The sequence below is a fragment of the Macrotis lagotis genome, chromosome 5 (genome assembly GCF_037893015.1).
Source record: "Macrotis lagotis isolate mMagLag1 chromosome 5, bilby.v1.9.chrom.fasta, whole genome shotgun sequence".
Lineage (NCBI taxonomy): Eukaryota > Metazoa > Chordata > Mammalia > Peramelemorphia > Peramelidae > Macrotis > Macrotis lagotis.
In genome coordinates, this window is record NC_133662.1 from 229,226,518 (window position 1) to 229,242,922 (window position 16,405).

General features: G+C 43.0%; 2 protein-coding genes across 6 annotated transcripts in view; one reads left to right on the forward strand and one right to left on the reverse strand.

Moving 5' to 3' along the window:
• The window catches only part of MINDY1 (MINDY lysine 48 deubiquitinase 1), an 89,582-nt gene that overhangs the window by 4,587 nt on the left and 68,590 nt on the right, over positions 1 to 16,405 (reverse strand). For 3 of the 5 annotated variants that reach the window (XM_074188765.1, XM_074188768.1, XM_074188767.1), the window contains 9 exons: positions 8,261 to 8,652; positions 3,480 to 4,070; positions 3,035 to 3,092; positions 2,611 to 2,675; positions 2,082 to 2,240; positions 1,630 to 1,732; positions 1,267 to 1,409; positions 627 to 818; positions 195 to 341 (listed from right to left, as the gene is read on the reverse strand). In XM_074188765.1, the coding sequence (XP_074044866.1) occupies positions 195 to 341; positions 627 to 818; positions 1,267 to 1,409; positions 1,630 to 1,732; positions 2,082 to 2,240; positions 2,611 to 2,675; positions 3,035 to 3,092; positions 3,480 to 3,920 (1,308 nt within the window). In that variant the 5' untranslated portion in view covers positions 3,921 to 4,070; positions 8,261 to 8,652. Of the gene's footprint in view, positions 1 to 194; positions 342 to 626; positions 819 to 1,266; positions 1,410 to 1,629; positions 1,733 to 2,081; positions 2,241 to 2,610; positions 2,676 to 3,034; positions 3,093 to 3,479; positions 4,071 to 8,260; positions 8,860 to 11,122; positions 11,299 to 16,405 lie in introns of those variants that run through there. The other 2 variants (XM_074188766.1, XM_074188769.1) reach the window with 2 other exon arrangements.
• PRUNE1 (prune exopolyphosphatase 1) overlaps positions 13,918 to 16,405 on the forward strand; it is a 64,542-nt gene continuing 62,054 nt past the window's right edge. The window contains exon 1 of the mRNA XM_074188770.1: positions 13,918 to 14,028. Coding sequence (XP_074044871.1) covers positions 13,990 to 14,028 — 39 coding nt within the window. The 5' untranslated portion in view covers positions 13,918 to 13,989. The remainder of the gene's footprint in view (positions 14,029 to 16,405) is intronic.

The window sequence follows — 16,405 nt, forward strand, 5'->3', positions numbered from 1 at the left end:
TTACAAAAAAAAAAAAGAAGGGGAATTATTTGGGAGGTGTGGGAGTCTGAGGGTGAGAAAAGCAGAGGCTAGCAGCACTGAGAATAGGGACACTTGTGGAGTAAGGACTAGCATCAGGGAGGGACTGAAAAAGAACAGGCCCTGCCTAAGAATATTAGGGGTAGGGATGGGAAAGCATTAATAGAATGTGTTACCTGGGGTGATGGAGCACGGGGTGGCATGGGTTGTGCCTGCTGTTGCTGGTATTCCTCTTGCTGCAACTGCCTGGCCAATTCCAGATCACTGAGACCCAAGGTGCTTTGTTGCTGTTGTTGTTGGAGAGATAGGGCAATCATATAGTCCTGGAAAAAAAAACCAGGGGCTGAAGAAGAAAGACACTAGAGAAACTCAGCTCTAACTTTACAAACAAGTCTTTCCCATTTCCTTAAATAAATAATTTTTTACAAAAGAATTGGGGAAGCCAAAACACCCAAAGCCAAAAACACTGTGATGAGTCAGTAGGCTTCACTAGACTGCCAATGAGATTGATGACACAAAAGTGGTTAGGAACCTGAACTACATCATCAAAAACCAATGAACCATCAAATTACTCCTTACCTGTGCTTGCCCCCTGTGTGACCACTTACCTGATCCACTTGGCGTTGCGTCTCCTGACAGTGAGTCCCACTCACTGCCCCAGCCTCCTTGCCCAGAGCCTGGCTTAGGTGGAAGTCAGAATCACAGAAGCAGCTATCTCCATCCACATTGTGCAGGCTCTCCCAAACCACCTGTTCCTCCTGCAGAAAGCCCTGATCAGTGACCAAAAGGTAGAGATGACTCTGTCAAAGTAGAAGAGAGTGTTCAGAAAACAATTGATGGAGGCTTGGAGCATTTTTATGAGATAAAACTGTGTGGAAGCAATTAGGGCATAATTTAATCCCTAGTGTTTGGTGAAAGAATATGAGTATAATCTTGATCACATGCATCTTTTTTTGAATACTTGCTTCCATAGGATCATAGATTTAGAATTAGAAAGGATCTTAGTGCATTTGTTTTAGAATAAGGGTGTACCTGAATATAATTATCTTAAATATTTAATCTTTATGGTCCTGTTCTCCCTGCACCTTCCTCACTGCAATGCCTATTACCAAAAGGCTATGGAGATGTCATCACAACTAAATTCTTCATCTAAGGGCACTCACTTAAACAGAATGAGTTGGGAGACTATGATGCAGGAAAGAGGTCAGGGGGAATATGTAAACCCACATCCCCTGAAACCTCTATCACCTTATGCTTGATCATAGTGCTAAAGTGATTGTTTCGAAAAAAGACACTGAGTTCTCCTTCTTTGGCAGCGGCTGTTAGCTCACAAAGTCCATGGTATGTCAACTGTGCTGCTGTCACTTCCAGAAATTGCTCTGCGATTAGGCCTGACAAGGAAAACACAAACTGGGATGAACTTTGGTTTAGATGCAGAGTCCGAAGCTGAAAGAATCATCCAGAGATGACCCTGAAACTCTGCGAGTCCATTAAAGTGCAATTTTCTTTTCCTCCCCAAAGATTACTTCCATCTCCCCTATTGCCTGGCTTAGTCTCCCCTCCCCAAAATGTTGGGAGGTGTATTTTCAGGATAGAGAGTAGGGGCATTACCTTCTGTCACTAGATTGGTATCATTTGAGTGTTTACAGGTGATGATCTTCTCTACCAACTGATTGTAGCTCAGTTTGCCAACTGCACTCACGGCCTCAGGGCTCTGCAAGGATGATGAGGTTGAAGGACTGAAGAAAACCTCCCCCCAACCATCCCAAGGAAAAGGTCTCTTATATCCTTCCTTGACTACAGTAACATGAGCAAAGGTACTTAATCTCTCAAAGCATAAAGAATTGGTACAGATTTGCACATGTCATTTACATTGTTGTCTTTTGTTTAAAGTTCATCTATTCAGAAATTCCTATCAACCATTGCCCTTTGTATTCTAATAGCCCCCTTGGTCCTCTTCCTAACCTTTCCTTCTTAACTTCCATTCTGTCCCTGTAGCTCTCCCTAGTACCTTCTCTAGTTGCAGTTTTGTTTGGATAAATTGATCTCCTTTTCTCCCTTACCTGTGGATCCACCAACCAACCGTGGTAGAGGGGTATTCCAAGTAGGTCAAAGACACTGCATTCAGGTGTATATTCAAAATCAGAGACACCTGTAAACCGTACGTTGACATCCAGACCTGTGGCCAGCTTGGGTAGTACTGTCATCGCATCATCCACATTCTGGGGGGGGGGGGGAGGAAGAGGGACAAAGAAGCCAGCCCATACCTCAAAACCCTCCACACATCTCTAAGAAGCAAACCAAATCTTGCTATTTCTGTACTCCCTAGGCTCAACAGTCTTGATTCACCTCCCCGGAGAAACCTGCATGATTCATCCATTCCTTTCCAATCTCTGCCTTTACTTCTTCAACCCAAACAAATAAGGATCTTTCTAGGGGGAAGGACCACCCATGTCTGAAAAATGGGGAAAAGGAAAACATGCTAGGGAAAGAGGGGAGAAGGCTGTCTAAATTGCCTAGTAATGAATTGCCCACTTCCATTTCCCACAAATTATCTTTCTTCAGATCTCTGTCTTGGAAGTTCTGCCTTACCTGTTGAAAGTTTAGCTGCAATGCTTCTGACTTCTCTTGTGGCTTGATAGATAGTAGGCAGTCTCCTACAGTAGAAAGTTTCATATGAACCAACCCTGATCAACCTCTCAAACAGGTTCTCCTTTATCTTGGAGAACTGGAGATCCAGAGTAAATCACAGATATAAAAATATCTTAGAATGCATCTAAGTCTCAACCTCCTAAGTTAATAGATGAGCAAACAAGTCCAGAGAGACTAGAAACAAAAGGTTGTAACCAAGAAACAGCTTAAATCCAGGTCTCCTGACTACCAATCAGGTGTTCTTTACCAGTCAGACTTATAGAAATTGTCTAACAAGGAAAACCCCTTGCTAGTCTGAATTTCAATTCTAGACGAATCAACTACCCACAAAACTGCACTGAATACCACTGTAGACCATACTCACCAAGGTGTGCCATTAGTTCATCTGAAGTAATCACTTCCTTTTGAGGGGCCAGCTTCACCTGAAGACAAGAGGGAATACCTAAACATTTAATGGTGTGTCTGTCCTTTCACAAGTTCCAGAATACAAAGCATAGTAGAGAAAGGGACCTATTGGGGAGGGAGGGAGAAGGCTACAGGGATGAAGTGATATGAATAAAAACATCTTCAACTAGAGTAAAAAAGGGAAGATTAAATTTCAAGAAAAACTTTTCATTTTTCAAGGGGATAGGTCAAAGGAGAATGGGAACTGTCTCTTCATTATCTGAAAGACATGTCACAATGTGAAGTTTTAGTCCCTTTTAAAAGAAACAGGAATGATGTGTCAGGTAGTTAGAGGTGATATTCTACCCCTTCCCCTCAGCAGAAACTCCTTCTGTGCCCCCCCTCTACATGCTGTATGCACATACCTTCCACTGAAGAAAAAGGATATTCATGATGGCAAGCAGTGGACAAGGTCCATTGGTGCTCTGAGTGATAATGGGTGTCCGCTCCCCCTTCCAGGTGATCCACTTCACACAATAAAAGTCAGGTTCATTCTGATGGTTTGAAGGAGATTGGGGAAGCTCCTGTGCGCTAGACTCTATCTTCACTTCTTTTGGTGAAGCCTTGGTTCCTGGGGCTGGTGAACCATCTTCTGGAGGTGGTGATTCCAGGTTACCCTCATCCTGGGCAAGCAGTGAGATTTGATCTCTGGATTCCTGCCCTTCAGCTGCACCCTTAGTATCTTGAGAATCTTCGTCTTTGGAGTCCAATTCTGACCCTGATAGGACTTCCTTATTTTCAAGGGTAGCTGTTACTGGAGTCCTGATCTCATCAGAGGATGTCTGACCAGGTTGAGGATGCTCCATGGCTAGAAGGAAATGAGTAGGTTGTGTTCCACAGGAGAACTCTCTCCAATGACCACAAGGATAGGATATGTTCAGTTCAGGCTTGGCTATCAGCAGAGTCAATACTTGAGGAAAAAGTTACGCATCAGATATAGGTAGATCCAGGAAAATCTAGGAAAAGGAGGGTAATGACAGAGATGAAAAACTGGGGTGTGGTTCAAGCACTGCCCCTCTCCTGGGTACAAACAGGACTAACTTCCTTTCCTAGCTTTATAAACAATAGGGTCACAGGTTGATCACTATTTGCCTCTATCTGACTGTTACTAGATGGAACTAAAGAGAAGAAAACATAAATTTGTGGTGGATTACTCCAGTGAAATCAGGAACACAGATTGGAATCAGCACTCAGAAACAAAGAGAATAAAGAGAAGAGAAAAGGAACTAGAATGATAAGAGAAACAGAAATGAGTCATACCAAACAGCACTAATTATATTAAAATCCTAATGCTCTGCTCACCCAGTGAAGATCATCAAAGCAATAACCCCAACCATAACTGTCAGAAAGAAGAGAGTTAAAATCACTATCTGGAGTCCTCTGTCTCACACCAAGGTAAGAAACACCTTAATAGATAGGAGGCTTCATGATTCCCTCCAGGAACAAGTTATCTGCTTTCTCCTTTCCTTTTCATAAGGAGTAAAAGAGTTAATAAGTTTAGGGTACTTGGAGTTTTAAGAAAAGAGTAGATTAGAATAATGCCCTTTTTAGGCCAATGAGGGAAATGTTCTGCTTTTTCTGAAAAAACCTTTCCTTGCAGGGCCCAGAACTGTAGCAGGAGAGGAAAAGATAGATTTGGGAAATGACTTACCAGTAGTGAGGAAGAGAAATATAGGAATATGTTACAGAGACTAAACTGAGGTCCTAATCATACACTAAGATCTCCAACCTCAGAGCACAGAAGCAGTTCCTAAAATAGTTATAAGAAATCTTTCTAGACTTATTGGCAGATAGGGATAACTTTCTTTCCAACTGTTTCATCAGATAAGTTCACCTCTTTTGAACATCATCCATCCCCCTACATATATACAAAATGCATTTTCCCCTTGATTGTCTATAATTTATAGATCAAGGAATTCCATGATCAACTTGTGAGGCTCCATACAGAGATGACTCTTTGAGACTTTAATTCTCTCTCTCTCGATGGATGGTGTGGATATATTCATTGACATTTTTAAGTGTATTCATAACTCACTGAGGATGAGTATTGAATCTTATATATTGAAGATTGGCTTAGGATATTAACTAGGATTGATTTGAAATGGATTAATTGATTCAGTCACTGAGTCAGAGTACTCCTTTGTGCAGGGCCTATAAACAAGCCTTTCATCTTTTTTGTCTCTTTAGAGGACAAAGTGGAGAATAAAACTTGAGCTCTGTGGGCTCCCAAATCCATCTTTCCCTCCATAATTACTTCTTTGGGGCAGTTGCACAGAGAAGGTGCATTATTTTATTTGACCTCAGAGGATTGACTAAAATTGTTTGTTCCTAAAGCCAAAATTCAAGAACGCTAATACCTCCTGAATGGAGGGGAGATTTCCTGATCAATGTCAAGGTCCTGACCATTATAATTCTATAATCTAGCTTTTTCATAAGTGAAAGGGTCAGTTCCTGTTCAGTTTTGAAATTGTTTCTCTAATAACTTAAAATCTGAGAATTCTGGTAATTAGGCTTTTGCAGATAGATGGGAAGTTGTCAGGTAGCACCAGACTCTTAGGGAAGAAGAAGAAAGAAGAAGAAAGAAGAAGATGATGATGATCATGCCTTAAACTGAAAGAGCAGCAAGAGAATGAAACTTCAACATGAGGGAGCAAAAGGTCTCTTTATCCTCTTAACAATCATGAATTATTTGGATGGTGTAGGACTAGTAGGAAGGGAGTACATATTCAGCAATGTTTTTCCTTTCAAGGGAGCCTTCAATGTAATTCTCTAAGTCTTAATGTCTGTATGAAACAGAAACCAGAATATTTAGGATTTGCTTCCCTAAAAATCTCAAATTCATCTTTCCTAAGAGAATTTGAACCATGGGATCATGCTAAGATTCTGTAGGATGACATAGGTCCTTCAAGGAGGGTGGAACTCACTGATAAGGTAAGGAGAGTCTTCTTGACTGCTTAGAAAATACTGTGAATATTTGTTTTCGCATTTTCTGAGTAGAATAAAGTCTGTCCTGTACTCATTATATTACCCTGAGTGCTTATATAGGAGCTGGGGTTCCTTTTATCCTCTTTTTTGAAGACTGAGTTTGAGATTAGTCTGAAATTTCCCAAAGGCAACTCAGTGGAAATGATAGAAGATAAAGAGACATGGTCTATATGGCTGCATACAGTTGTGAATCTAGAACTTAAGAAGTTAAGCTTCAGGTTCTACATGACTGGATTAGTAAATAATTATTTAATGCACGTTCTCATTTTACATTCATTTAGCTTTCTTTGTATCCTTTATGCCCATAACCATTTAACTCAGTAGCAACAGGAATGTAAAACATGCCTTGGATCATGGTTGATGAAAAGGGTCTTAGGCTTTGATCTCTAGGAAACATCCTCCCTTGAACCTGCTAGTTCACATTTCCTTTACACAGGTCCCCAGAGAGAGAAATAAAATCTTCATAGAAATTATACCTTCTGGGGGCAGCTAGGTGGCGCAGTGGATAGAGCCCTGACCCTGGAGCCAGGAAGACCTGAGTTTAAATGCAGCCTCAGCACTTAATAATTACCTAGCTGTGTGGCCTTGGGCAAGTCACTTAACCCCATTGCCTTGAAAAATCCTAAAAAAAATTATACTTTCTGGGGGCAGCTAGGTGACACAGTGGATAAAGCACCGGCCCTGGAGTCAGGAGGTTCTGAGTTCAAATCTAACTCAGATACTATAATTACCTATATATAATATATAATTACCTAGCTGTGTGACCTTGGGCAAGTCACTTAACCCCACTGCCTTAGCAAAAAAAACCCTAAAAAAATTATACTTTCTTCATTTCCCCATGTTAGCCCCAAATGCTCCCCATTTTGAAACAGATAGGGATTTGAGAGTGGAAGTGATAGGAAGATCTGGAGATGGGGAATGGGAAATGAAAATTGAGAATAATTGAAGGAATATGGCTACAGCACATGCACTCAAACTATCCATCTCTAAACTTAAATATATTATGCATGTCATTTGTATTTTGTTAGTTTATGTCAGAATGCACAGAAAGTTCTTTTACATCCTATTCCTTTCTCTCTCTCTCCTCTTTCTCTGTTTCTGTTCAATTCTCCCAATTTTCAAGGGGGTACTTTAAGTAAATTCAGGAAGTTGGTCTTAAAATGATTGGTAAAGGTGGAACAGTTTGGAAAGCCCCTCTCATATCTTCTGTGTAGAGCCAGGGTTGATTTATAATTTATAGGGAAATAGGAAGCTAATTAAAACCTCCAGAGGTAGCTACTCTTTAAAAAGAATACAGGCTGCTAATGATACAGTGAATAGAACACCAGTCCTGGAGACAGGAGGACCTGAGTTTAAATGCAGCCTCAGATACATACTAGCTGTATGATCCTGAGCAAGTCATTTAATCTAATTACCTCCAAAAAATAAAAAAGTAAAAAAGAATAGGATCCTATTGGGTCAGAAGAAACTAGATCAAGGAGAAAGGATTAGACTCAAGAGAATCTGAGTCTTAGAAATAATGACCAGACTGGACAGAGATCTAGAAAGTTCCTATTGCTCAAGGTACGCAAATACATATTGCCCCTGTGCCTACTCTTGGTTCGGTGGGCTTTAGGATTTCACTGCATTTCAGTTTAGCAGAGGTTAAGAGGGAGCATTCATACTAAAAGTTATCAATTCTCTCTTCCTCTTGATCCCCCGAATTCTTAATCATACTCTCTATCTTAGGTCAGTGAGGATGAAATAAAGGCTCAGGCCCATCCTGAGATATATTATCTGGGAATTCTTAGGGCCCCATTATGATAGTTAACAAAGGTCAAAGAAAAGAGAGACATGTAGCTATCTCAAGGAGTCCCCAGGAAACTTCCCTTTCTCGCTTAATCCTCCATTATCCCATTGTCAGTGTCCCCCAAACTTTCAAGTCATGGTTCACAGTTTCTCCTCCAAATAACTCAAAACAGTATCGTGGTGCCCCATCCACTTGTCTACTCAAAGGAGCAAGATTCATTAAAGGAAGGAAAATCTATGACCAAACTACATTTTTCTCCTCAAAAGACCTTTCAGAACAGGCAGAATAAAGCTTGGAAGGGTGGTGTTATCTCCTGAAGCCTAGATAGAAAGAGAGGTCAGGGGAGGGGAAGTAATTAAAAGAAAGTTTTACCTTAAACCAGAGGGAGTTATTCAGAGACTCAGTTCAGGAGTTTGCTAGGGGGCTCCCAGTCCAGAGAAGGATGCTCTCTCTGCTCAGCTTCAATAGCTTCTTGCAGCTGTCAGCACCTGGGCTGACGGGTTTCAGAGCTGGTTGGTGTCCAGGCTTGGTCGAAGCAGTTTCGGTACTCACGCCCACCACTGTAGGGCAGTGGGAAAGAGGAGGGATGCTGCAAATATAGATCAGCTCTCTCCCCTCAGTCCCATCCTGTACTCCTTTTGAATACGCAGACCCCTTTAGGCTCTGGGAGGGTCTTCAGGTCCAGGGTGTGCTCTCCAGGCCCTGGCTAAAGCCTGGTTTTCCAGGGGCAAGTTTCTGTTTGTTCTTCTTTTCCTTCTTTTTTTCTACTGAGAGAAATCATCAGTTAAAGACAGATTCCCTGGGGCAGGGGGTAGACTGCTGAATTCCAAAAGGTTTTCCCAAGGGCCATCTGTCGTGGTCAGCAGCTGGCGACAGGCAGGGAGAGGGAGAGGGAGAACGAGAAGGAAGCAGAGAAAAACAACAGAGCTGTTCTGTTCCCTCCCACTGCTGCTAGAGAGGATGAGGACTCTTGTGCCTCTCTGGTGAGAGCAGGGAAGAGCAAGAGAGGGGGGAGGAGCAGGAGAGGGAGGGGAAGACGCTGCTCCCCACCCAAGGAGCGTTCAGCGTGGGTTCCTGCAAATTGACTCATTTGACGCCAATGTGGATTTTATCTTTCTTTTTTACCCCTTTGCTCCTTGATTCTTTTAGACTCAGTTCTCCATTCCCCAAGCCCTTGCTGTGTCATTTTTTGAGTTCTGGACAAACTGGTTGAGCTCTGCTTATACAACCTTGGTAAACCCAACAGTAATTAGGAAGGCAGCAAGTCTGTCCAAGACTCCTGTTTTCCAGTTCTTCAGCCATTTCCCCACTACTATCACTCCCTCTAATTATCAACTAGGGAGTATCAAAGTAAGAAGAGGGGCTGAGAGAGAGAAATAAAACGATGGAGAAATAAATGAAACATTTGAAGGAACAATATGTTAATTTTGCCTCAGATATTTTCACTGAGGTAAGGAAGGTAGGATGAAGGTAATGGGAACCCCTGAGAAGTGATGAGGAGGTAGGAATTCCATTTTTAATTCTGAGGGGACCCCAAATTCAATTAAACAAGCATTAAGTGCACAGGCAGTTGTGCAAGGTGCTAGGGATACAAAATGCCAAACAGAGGACTAGAAAGCAGATGCTCCAAGTTGGGAGTAATTGGAAATTCTGGGTCTTGGAAGGGCAAGTGATGAATTAGAGTGGCAAGAAGTTCATAGGACCATATCACAATGAGAGATGGAACATCCAAAACTCACCAGAAACTCAACATTTTTCAAAACAGGACTTTTCCCCCTCCTAACCTATCCTTTCTTCTAGACTTCCCAATTTCTTTTTTATTTTTTTGTAAGGCAAACGGGGTTAAGTGGCTTGCCCAAGGCCACACGGCTAGGTCATTATTAAGTGTCTGAGGCCGGATTTGAACCCAGGTACTCCTGACCCCAGGGCGGGTGCTTTATCCAGGGCACCACCTAGCCACCCCTAGACTTCCCAATTTCAAAAACAAAAGTATCAGCCTTCAAGATGTCACATTCTATGCAAGGAAACAAGTATACAAATAAGCATATTGCAATAGAAGACAGTTATCAATAAGCATTTTCTAAGGGCCTACATGGACTAGACACTGCTAGGTGCTGGGGATGAAACAATTCCTATTCTCAAGAAATTTACATTCTGTTAAGGGAAACAAAAAGTATATGCCTAAGTATATACCATATGAAATAAATATTAAGAAATATAATATTGGGGCGGCTAGGTTGCACAGTGGATAAAGCACCGGCTCTGGGGTCAGAAGTACCTGGGTTCATATTCGGCCTCAGACACTTAATAATGACCTAGCCGTGTGGCCTTGGGCAAGCCACTTAACCCTATTGCCTTGCAAAAACCTAAAAAAAAAAAATAACAAAGTAGCAGTTGAGATTAGGAGATTCTAAATGTAGCAGCTGGAGTTCACCCATATCTTGAAGAGAGGGATTCTGAGGCTGAGGTGAGACAGAAGTGAATTTTAGGCATGTGGAGTAGCCAGTACAAAGTCAAAGAGATAAGAGAAGGAATGTATTCTAGGAGGGATAGTGAGAAGGTTAGCTTGGCTGGATTGGTGTAAGAAGGAAAGAAATGTCCCAGGAGGCTAGAAAGATAAGCTGAGAAAAGGTTATGCGAGGTTTTAAAGACTAAATAGTGAAGTTTATATTAGATTCTAGAGTCAGGAGAGAACCATTAGAATTTAATAGGACAAGGGGCAGCTAGGTGGTACAGTGGATAGAGCACCAGCCCTGGGGTCAGGAGTACCTGGGTTCAAATCCGGTCTCAGACACTTAATAATTACCTAGCCGTGTGGCCTTGGGCAAGCCACTTAACCCCATTTGCCTTGCAAAAACCTAAAAAAAAAAAAATTTAATAGGACATAACTTAGTGAGATATGTGTTGAAAGAAAATCACTTTGTAGTTTATGGCAGGTCAATAAGGAGGTCTTTGCAATAACCTAGGCAAGAGATAATCGGTGTCTAAACCAAGTTGGTGGCAATAGAAATAGGAGAGGTCTAAAGTGAGGCTGACACAGCAAGATTTGACAGTTAATTAGATGTGCAGAGTAAAAGAGAATTAGGAATTAAGGAAAATTCAAAGGTTTTTGGGAGCCTGGAAGAATTCTGATATCTTCTATAGAAATGGGGAAGTCTAGTTTTGGGAAGAAACTGGTTTCTGTTTTGCATATGATAAATTTAAGATGTCCCTGGGACATCAAGTTTGAAATACCTATATGGCCCTTGATGATGCTCTGGGGAAAAACTAGAGTTGGATATACACATCTGAGAGTCTTCTGCATAAAGATGACAGTTTAGCTCCTTGGGAACTGATATGGCCACTGAGAGAGTATGAGAAGTGGTCAGAGAGGTCATCAGAGAACCAGGAGACACCAGGGTGATGAAAATCTAGAAAAGAGAGAGTACAGAACATGTTTAATACTTGAGAGAGGTCAGAGATGATGAATGACTGAGAATCAGATCTGGCAAATAAGAGCCTTGATAAACTTAGAAAGAGCAGTTTCATTTGAGCAATGGGGTTGGAAGCCAAACTGCAAATGTTTGAAAAGTGAGAGGAGAGGAAAAAGAGGTAACCAGTAAACACAGCTATTTTTAGGAGTTTGGTTGAGAAAGGAAGAAAAGTTTTAGGGTAATAACTTGAGGGGATGATAGGGTTTAGTGAAGGATTTTGGATTTTTTTAAGCCTCACATCAAGAGTCCTTGCTGGGCCCCAGCTAACTTTTCCACTAAGGTGTTCTCTCTCAGCTCTGGAACCATGTATATGGCCCAGACTGATATAACCAAGGAATCAGTAATATATTTATTTCATTCTACCAGGAAATGGAGCCACAGACATCAGAACATGAAGCAGTTTGCAGAACTACTGATCAGTCATTTCACATTTTGCTTTCTCTTCACTCTCTCCCTCAAAGCCTGTTTTTTGGGGGATTTTGTGTTTGTTTTTGGTCAGATTAGGAGTTGAATTCCTTTCCCTAATGATAGTATCTTGATTCAGGAACTCCTGCCAATAGGATCTCTCAAACTCATAAAGTCATTTGACTCTGAGGAAATCATTTAGCCTTACTCTACTTCAGTTTCTTCTTGTTCAGTTGTGTCCAACTCTCCCAGACTCCATTTTGAGGTTTTCTTGGCAAAGATGCTGAAGCACGTTGCCATTTTCTTCTTTAGCTCATTTTACAGATGAGAACTATGGCAATTAAGTGACTTGCCAAATCTGAGTGCAAATTTGAATTCATGATGATGAATCTTCCCTGATCCAAGTCCAGGAATCTATTAACTTAGCCACCAAGCTGCCTTCAACTTCAGTTTACTCATCTGTAAAACTGAGAGAACAGTACTTACCTCACAGGGTCATTGTGAGGATCAGACTCAATAACTAAAGTGAAGTGCTTGGAAAACCATTTAAAGCACTATAAAAATGTTAGTTGTGTATTGATTTTTTTAAAATTTATTTTTTATTCTCATTTTGTACAAATGTTTTTCTTTACATTAATAAAATATACTTGTTTACAAGTAAACAAAATACCCCTCCCCCCATGAATATAGATAGACTTGCTTGGGCAAAAAAGTAAAGGGGGGAGAAAAAAAATTAAAATTAAAAAAATAATAGTAATAATTGTAGGTCTGGCCAAGTGGTGCAATGGACGAAGCACCAGCCCTGGAGCCACGAGCATCCGAGTCCATATCCAGCCTCGTAAACCCAACAATCACCCAGCCGTGTGACATGCAAGCCATCTGATTCCCACTGCCCTGCAAAAACCAAAAAGAAGAAAAAAAAAGACCCAAAATAAAATAAAATAATAATAATAGTAGGGGTATGTATTAATTTTTTTTTTAAAGATTTTATTTGAGTTTTGAGTTTTACAATTTTTCTCCCAGTGTATTGATTTTTGATGTTTGGTCACCTAATAAGAAAAAAATCGGAGGAGAATAGGTGGGGATTCTTGTTGCATTCCCCCTCCTCTAGTTTCTCTGGCTTCTTTCAAGTCTCACCTTCTGCAGGAAGCTTTTCCTAATCCCCCTTCATGCTGGTGCTAAGGCAACTTATAAGTTTGGATATGCAGGATATACTTCCTGGTGTCCAGTATCTTATTTGGACCTAACTGCTTACTTATTGCCTCCCCCATTGAATTCTTTTTTTTTTGCAGGGCAAATGGGGTTAAATGACTCGCCCAAGGTGACACAGCTGGGTCATTATTAAGTGTCTGAGGCCAGATTTGAACTCAGGCACTCCTGACTCCAGGGCTGGTGCTCTATCCTCTGTGCCATCTAGCCACCCCTGGATTCTTTTTAAACATTTCTATTTATTTATAGCAATGGAGTGACTTGCCCATGGTCACACAGCTGGGCAATTATTAAGTGTCTGAGGATGGATTTGAACGCAGGTCTTCCTGAGTCCAGGGCCGGTGCTCTATCCACTGTGCCACCTAGCTGCTCCTCCCCCATGGGATGCTGAGCACCTGGGGCACAGGAGACTGGGCTTTGCCTTTCTTTGGATCGCCAACACCTAGCCCGGGGTCTGCCCCAGAATAGACGATCCCTAGGTCCCAGGGGACCGACTTGACTGACGGATGGCCATCCGGCCCTCCGGCCCTCCACAGAAAGCCTTGTTTCATCCTGTTTCATGAATGCCACCTGGAGGGTAGAAGGAAGAGATCCCACTGGAAGTGGCCTCTTGAACTAGTGCACTGCCACCCCTTGAGAATTCGAGTGGTCAAAATGCTCTAGGAATTTTTTTGGGGGGGCATGTGAATCAGAAAGCTTGGACCGAGCAGGAACAGACAGAAGACACAGCATTTGCACACGTGCGTCCGCTAAGGAATCTCGGAAATGGACCTCTTCTCTCACGACTTCACCGTTTCTTCTGGCCAACGGACTACATTTCCCAGCAAGCCGTGCGCCCAGCCGGGGCGCCTTCCTGTCTCCGGAAGTCGCCGCGTGGGCGGGGCCGAGGAAGGGGCGGGGTCGCGGCCGCCCGCGGCCCCGGGCGCTGGGCGGGGCGTGCGGCGGGGAGCTCCAGGCGCCGCCCCGCGGGCCGCAGAGGAGGCCGCGCCGCGCCGCGCCCGCTCCCGCTCGGCCATGGAGCGCTTCTTACAGGGCTGCCGGGCCGCTGTGCAGGTAACGGAGCCGGGGCCCTTCCCGCGCGGGCGGGGCGGAGAGGCCGGCGAGGCCGGGGCCGGGCCCTTCCCCTCGGCGGACCTCGGGCCCCGGGGCTCTGCCTGCGCGGGCACGCGCGCACGTGCCCTCCGCCCCCGCGTGCTCTCCCCCACTCGGAGCCGGATTCCCCGCGCGCCGCCTGGCTGCGTCCGCGCGAGCTCCGCGAACCCGCTGCCCGGCGGCGCCCGGCGGTGCCCGGCGGTGCCCGGGGGAGCGCCGGGGCTTCTGTCGGAGGGCGTGGGGGGACGGCTGGGGCGCCCTAGGTCGGGGGGCGGGCCTCCCTGGCTCCGAGGCCGTGAGCCCCCCACCCACACGGGGCTGCCCAGAAGAGGTGGCCACGCCTGGGGAAGCTTGTCCCGGGTACCCGGCATGTGCCGGGAGTGGCGCACGTTATCCCTGGAGACCATCTTTCCCCTTCAAACAAACCCTGATTTCATAATTTCCTTGTATTCCATGAAATTCAAACAAATATTTTATTTATGAAGTGCTAGACTGTTCTTGGAGAATAGATGATAGTGTCTTAAAATACTCCTGATTCACGAGAATCAGTCAACGTTCACTTGCCATTTATTTATTCTTTTTTAAAATAAGTTTTTACCGATCACTTTTTTTGCTTATTGCAACACCAAAATTTCTCCTGGTATCCCACCCTTTCTCAGAGAGGCTTTCCAAATAAAAAATATTTTTATAAAGAAAAAGAGAGGGGTGGCTAGGTGGCGCAGTGGATAGAGCGCGGGCCCTGGAGTCAGGAGGACCTGAGTTCAAATTCGACCTCAGATACTTTATAATGACCTAGCCGTGTGGCCTTGGGCAAGCCACTAAACCCCATTGCCTTGCAAAAAACTAAAAAAAAAAGAAAGGAAGGAGAGGAAAAAAACAGTAAAACTAATCAATACATTGGAAAAATCTGAAAATATATAAAATACTCTATATCTGTGGACTTTCTACCTGTGCAAAGGACTGGTTTGGGGGATAGCTTCTTTTATCTCTCCTTTGGTATCTTTTTTTGTTTGTTTTTTGTTTTTTGTTATTTTTGGTTTGGTTTTTTTTTTTGCAAGGCAATGGGGTTAAGTGGCTTGCCCAAGGCCACACGGCTAGGTAATCATTAAGTGTCTGAGGCCGAATTTGAACTCAAGAACTCCTGACTCCAGGGCCGGTGCTCTATCCACTTCCTCACCTAGCCGCCCCTTGGTATCTTGTTCTTTATAATTTTGCAAAATTCACTTTTGATCATTTTGTAGTTATTGTTTACATGTACATTATGCATTTTTTGGCTTTGTTTACTGTACATCAGAGGCTTTTAAAGTAATCATAATAGTCTTTTTTTTTTTTGTAAGGCAAAGGGGTTAAGTGACTTGCCCCAGTTCTGACGGCTAAGTAGTAAGGATCTAAGGATCTGTAGGTATATTTGAACTCAGGTCTTTCTAACTATTACTCGTTGCTCAATCCACTGCGCCACCTAGCTGCCCCTTCTTTATTTCTTACAACTTAGAAATCGATTACATACTTGTACCTCAGTTTTGCTTTGTTTTTTAGCTATTCCTCAGTTAATGAGCATCTACTTTGTTTCTAATTCTTTTCAGCCATTTACTTTAACTTGGAGTAATTAAAATATTTGCCTCAGAAGTAAGAGTAAAATTTAAAAACCAATTACAGGGGAGGCTAGGTGACTTAGTGGATAGAGCACCGGCCCTGGAGTCAGGAGTACCAGAGTTCAAATGTGACCTCAGACACTTAATGATTACCTAGCCGTGTGACCTTGGGCAAGCCACTTAACCCCATTTGCCTTGCAAAAATCCAAAAAAAAGAAAAAAAGGGGGGGTAAGAGGTGGTCAAGGGGGAGGGCTAAATGAGGTGGTGGTAATAATGTGTCTGTTAGACTCCATAGCTGTCTTCAAGTATTTGTGGCCTGTTATATGGAAAAGGTGTTGGACTTGTTAAACCTCTCCTCCAAATGGCAGAACCAGGAGCAATGGTTGAAGTTACAATGCAAAGGGACCAATTTATAGCCACTATAGCTATCAAAATGAAATGGACTGACTCAATATCTCACTCCTTAGACAGGGTTTCAAGTAGAGGCTTCTTTAATCTGTGGTTTGGACAAGATAGTCAACTATCAAAATGCTTGATTAAGTATTGATAAATCCATTTGGTTCTATATACATTTGGATTTTTTGTTTTTTGCAAGGCAATGGGATTGAGTGACTTGCTCAAGGTCACACAGCTAACTAAATTATTATGTGTCTGAGGTCACATTTGAACTCTGATCTTCCTGATTCCAAGGCCTAAGTTCTATCCACTGCACCACCTAGCTGCTCTTCATTCACTTGTTAAGCAC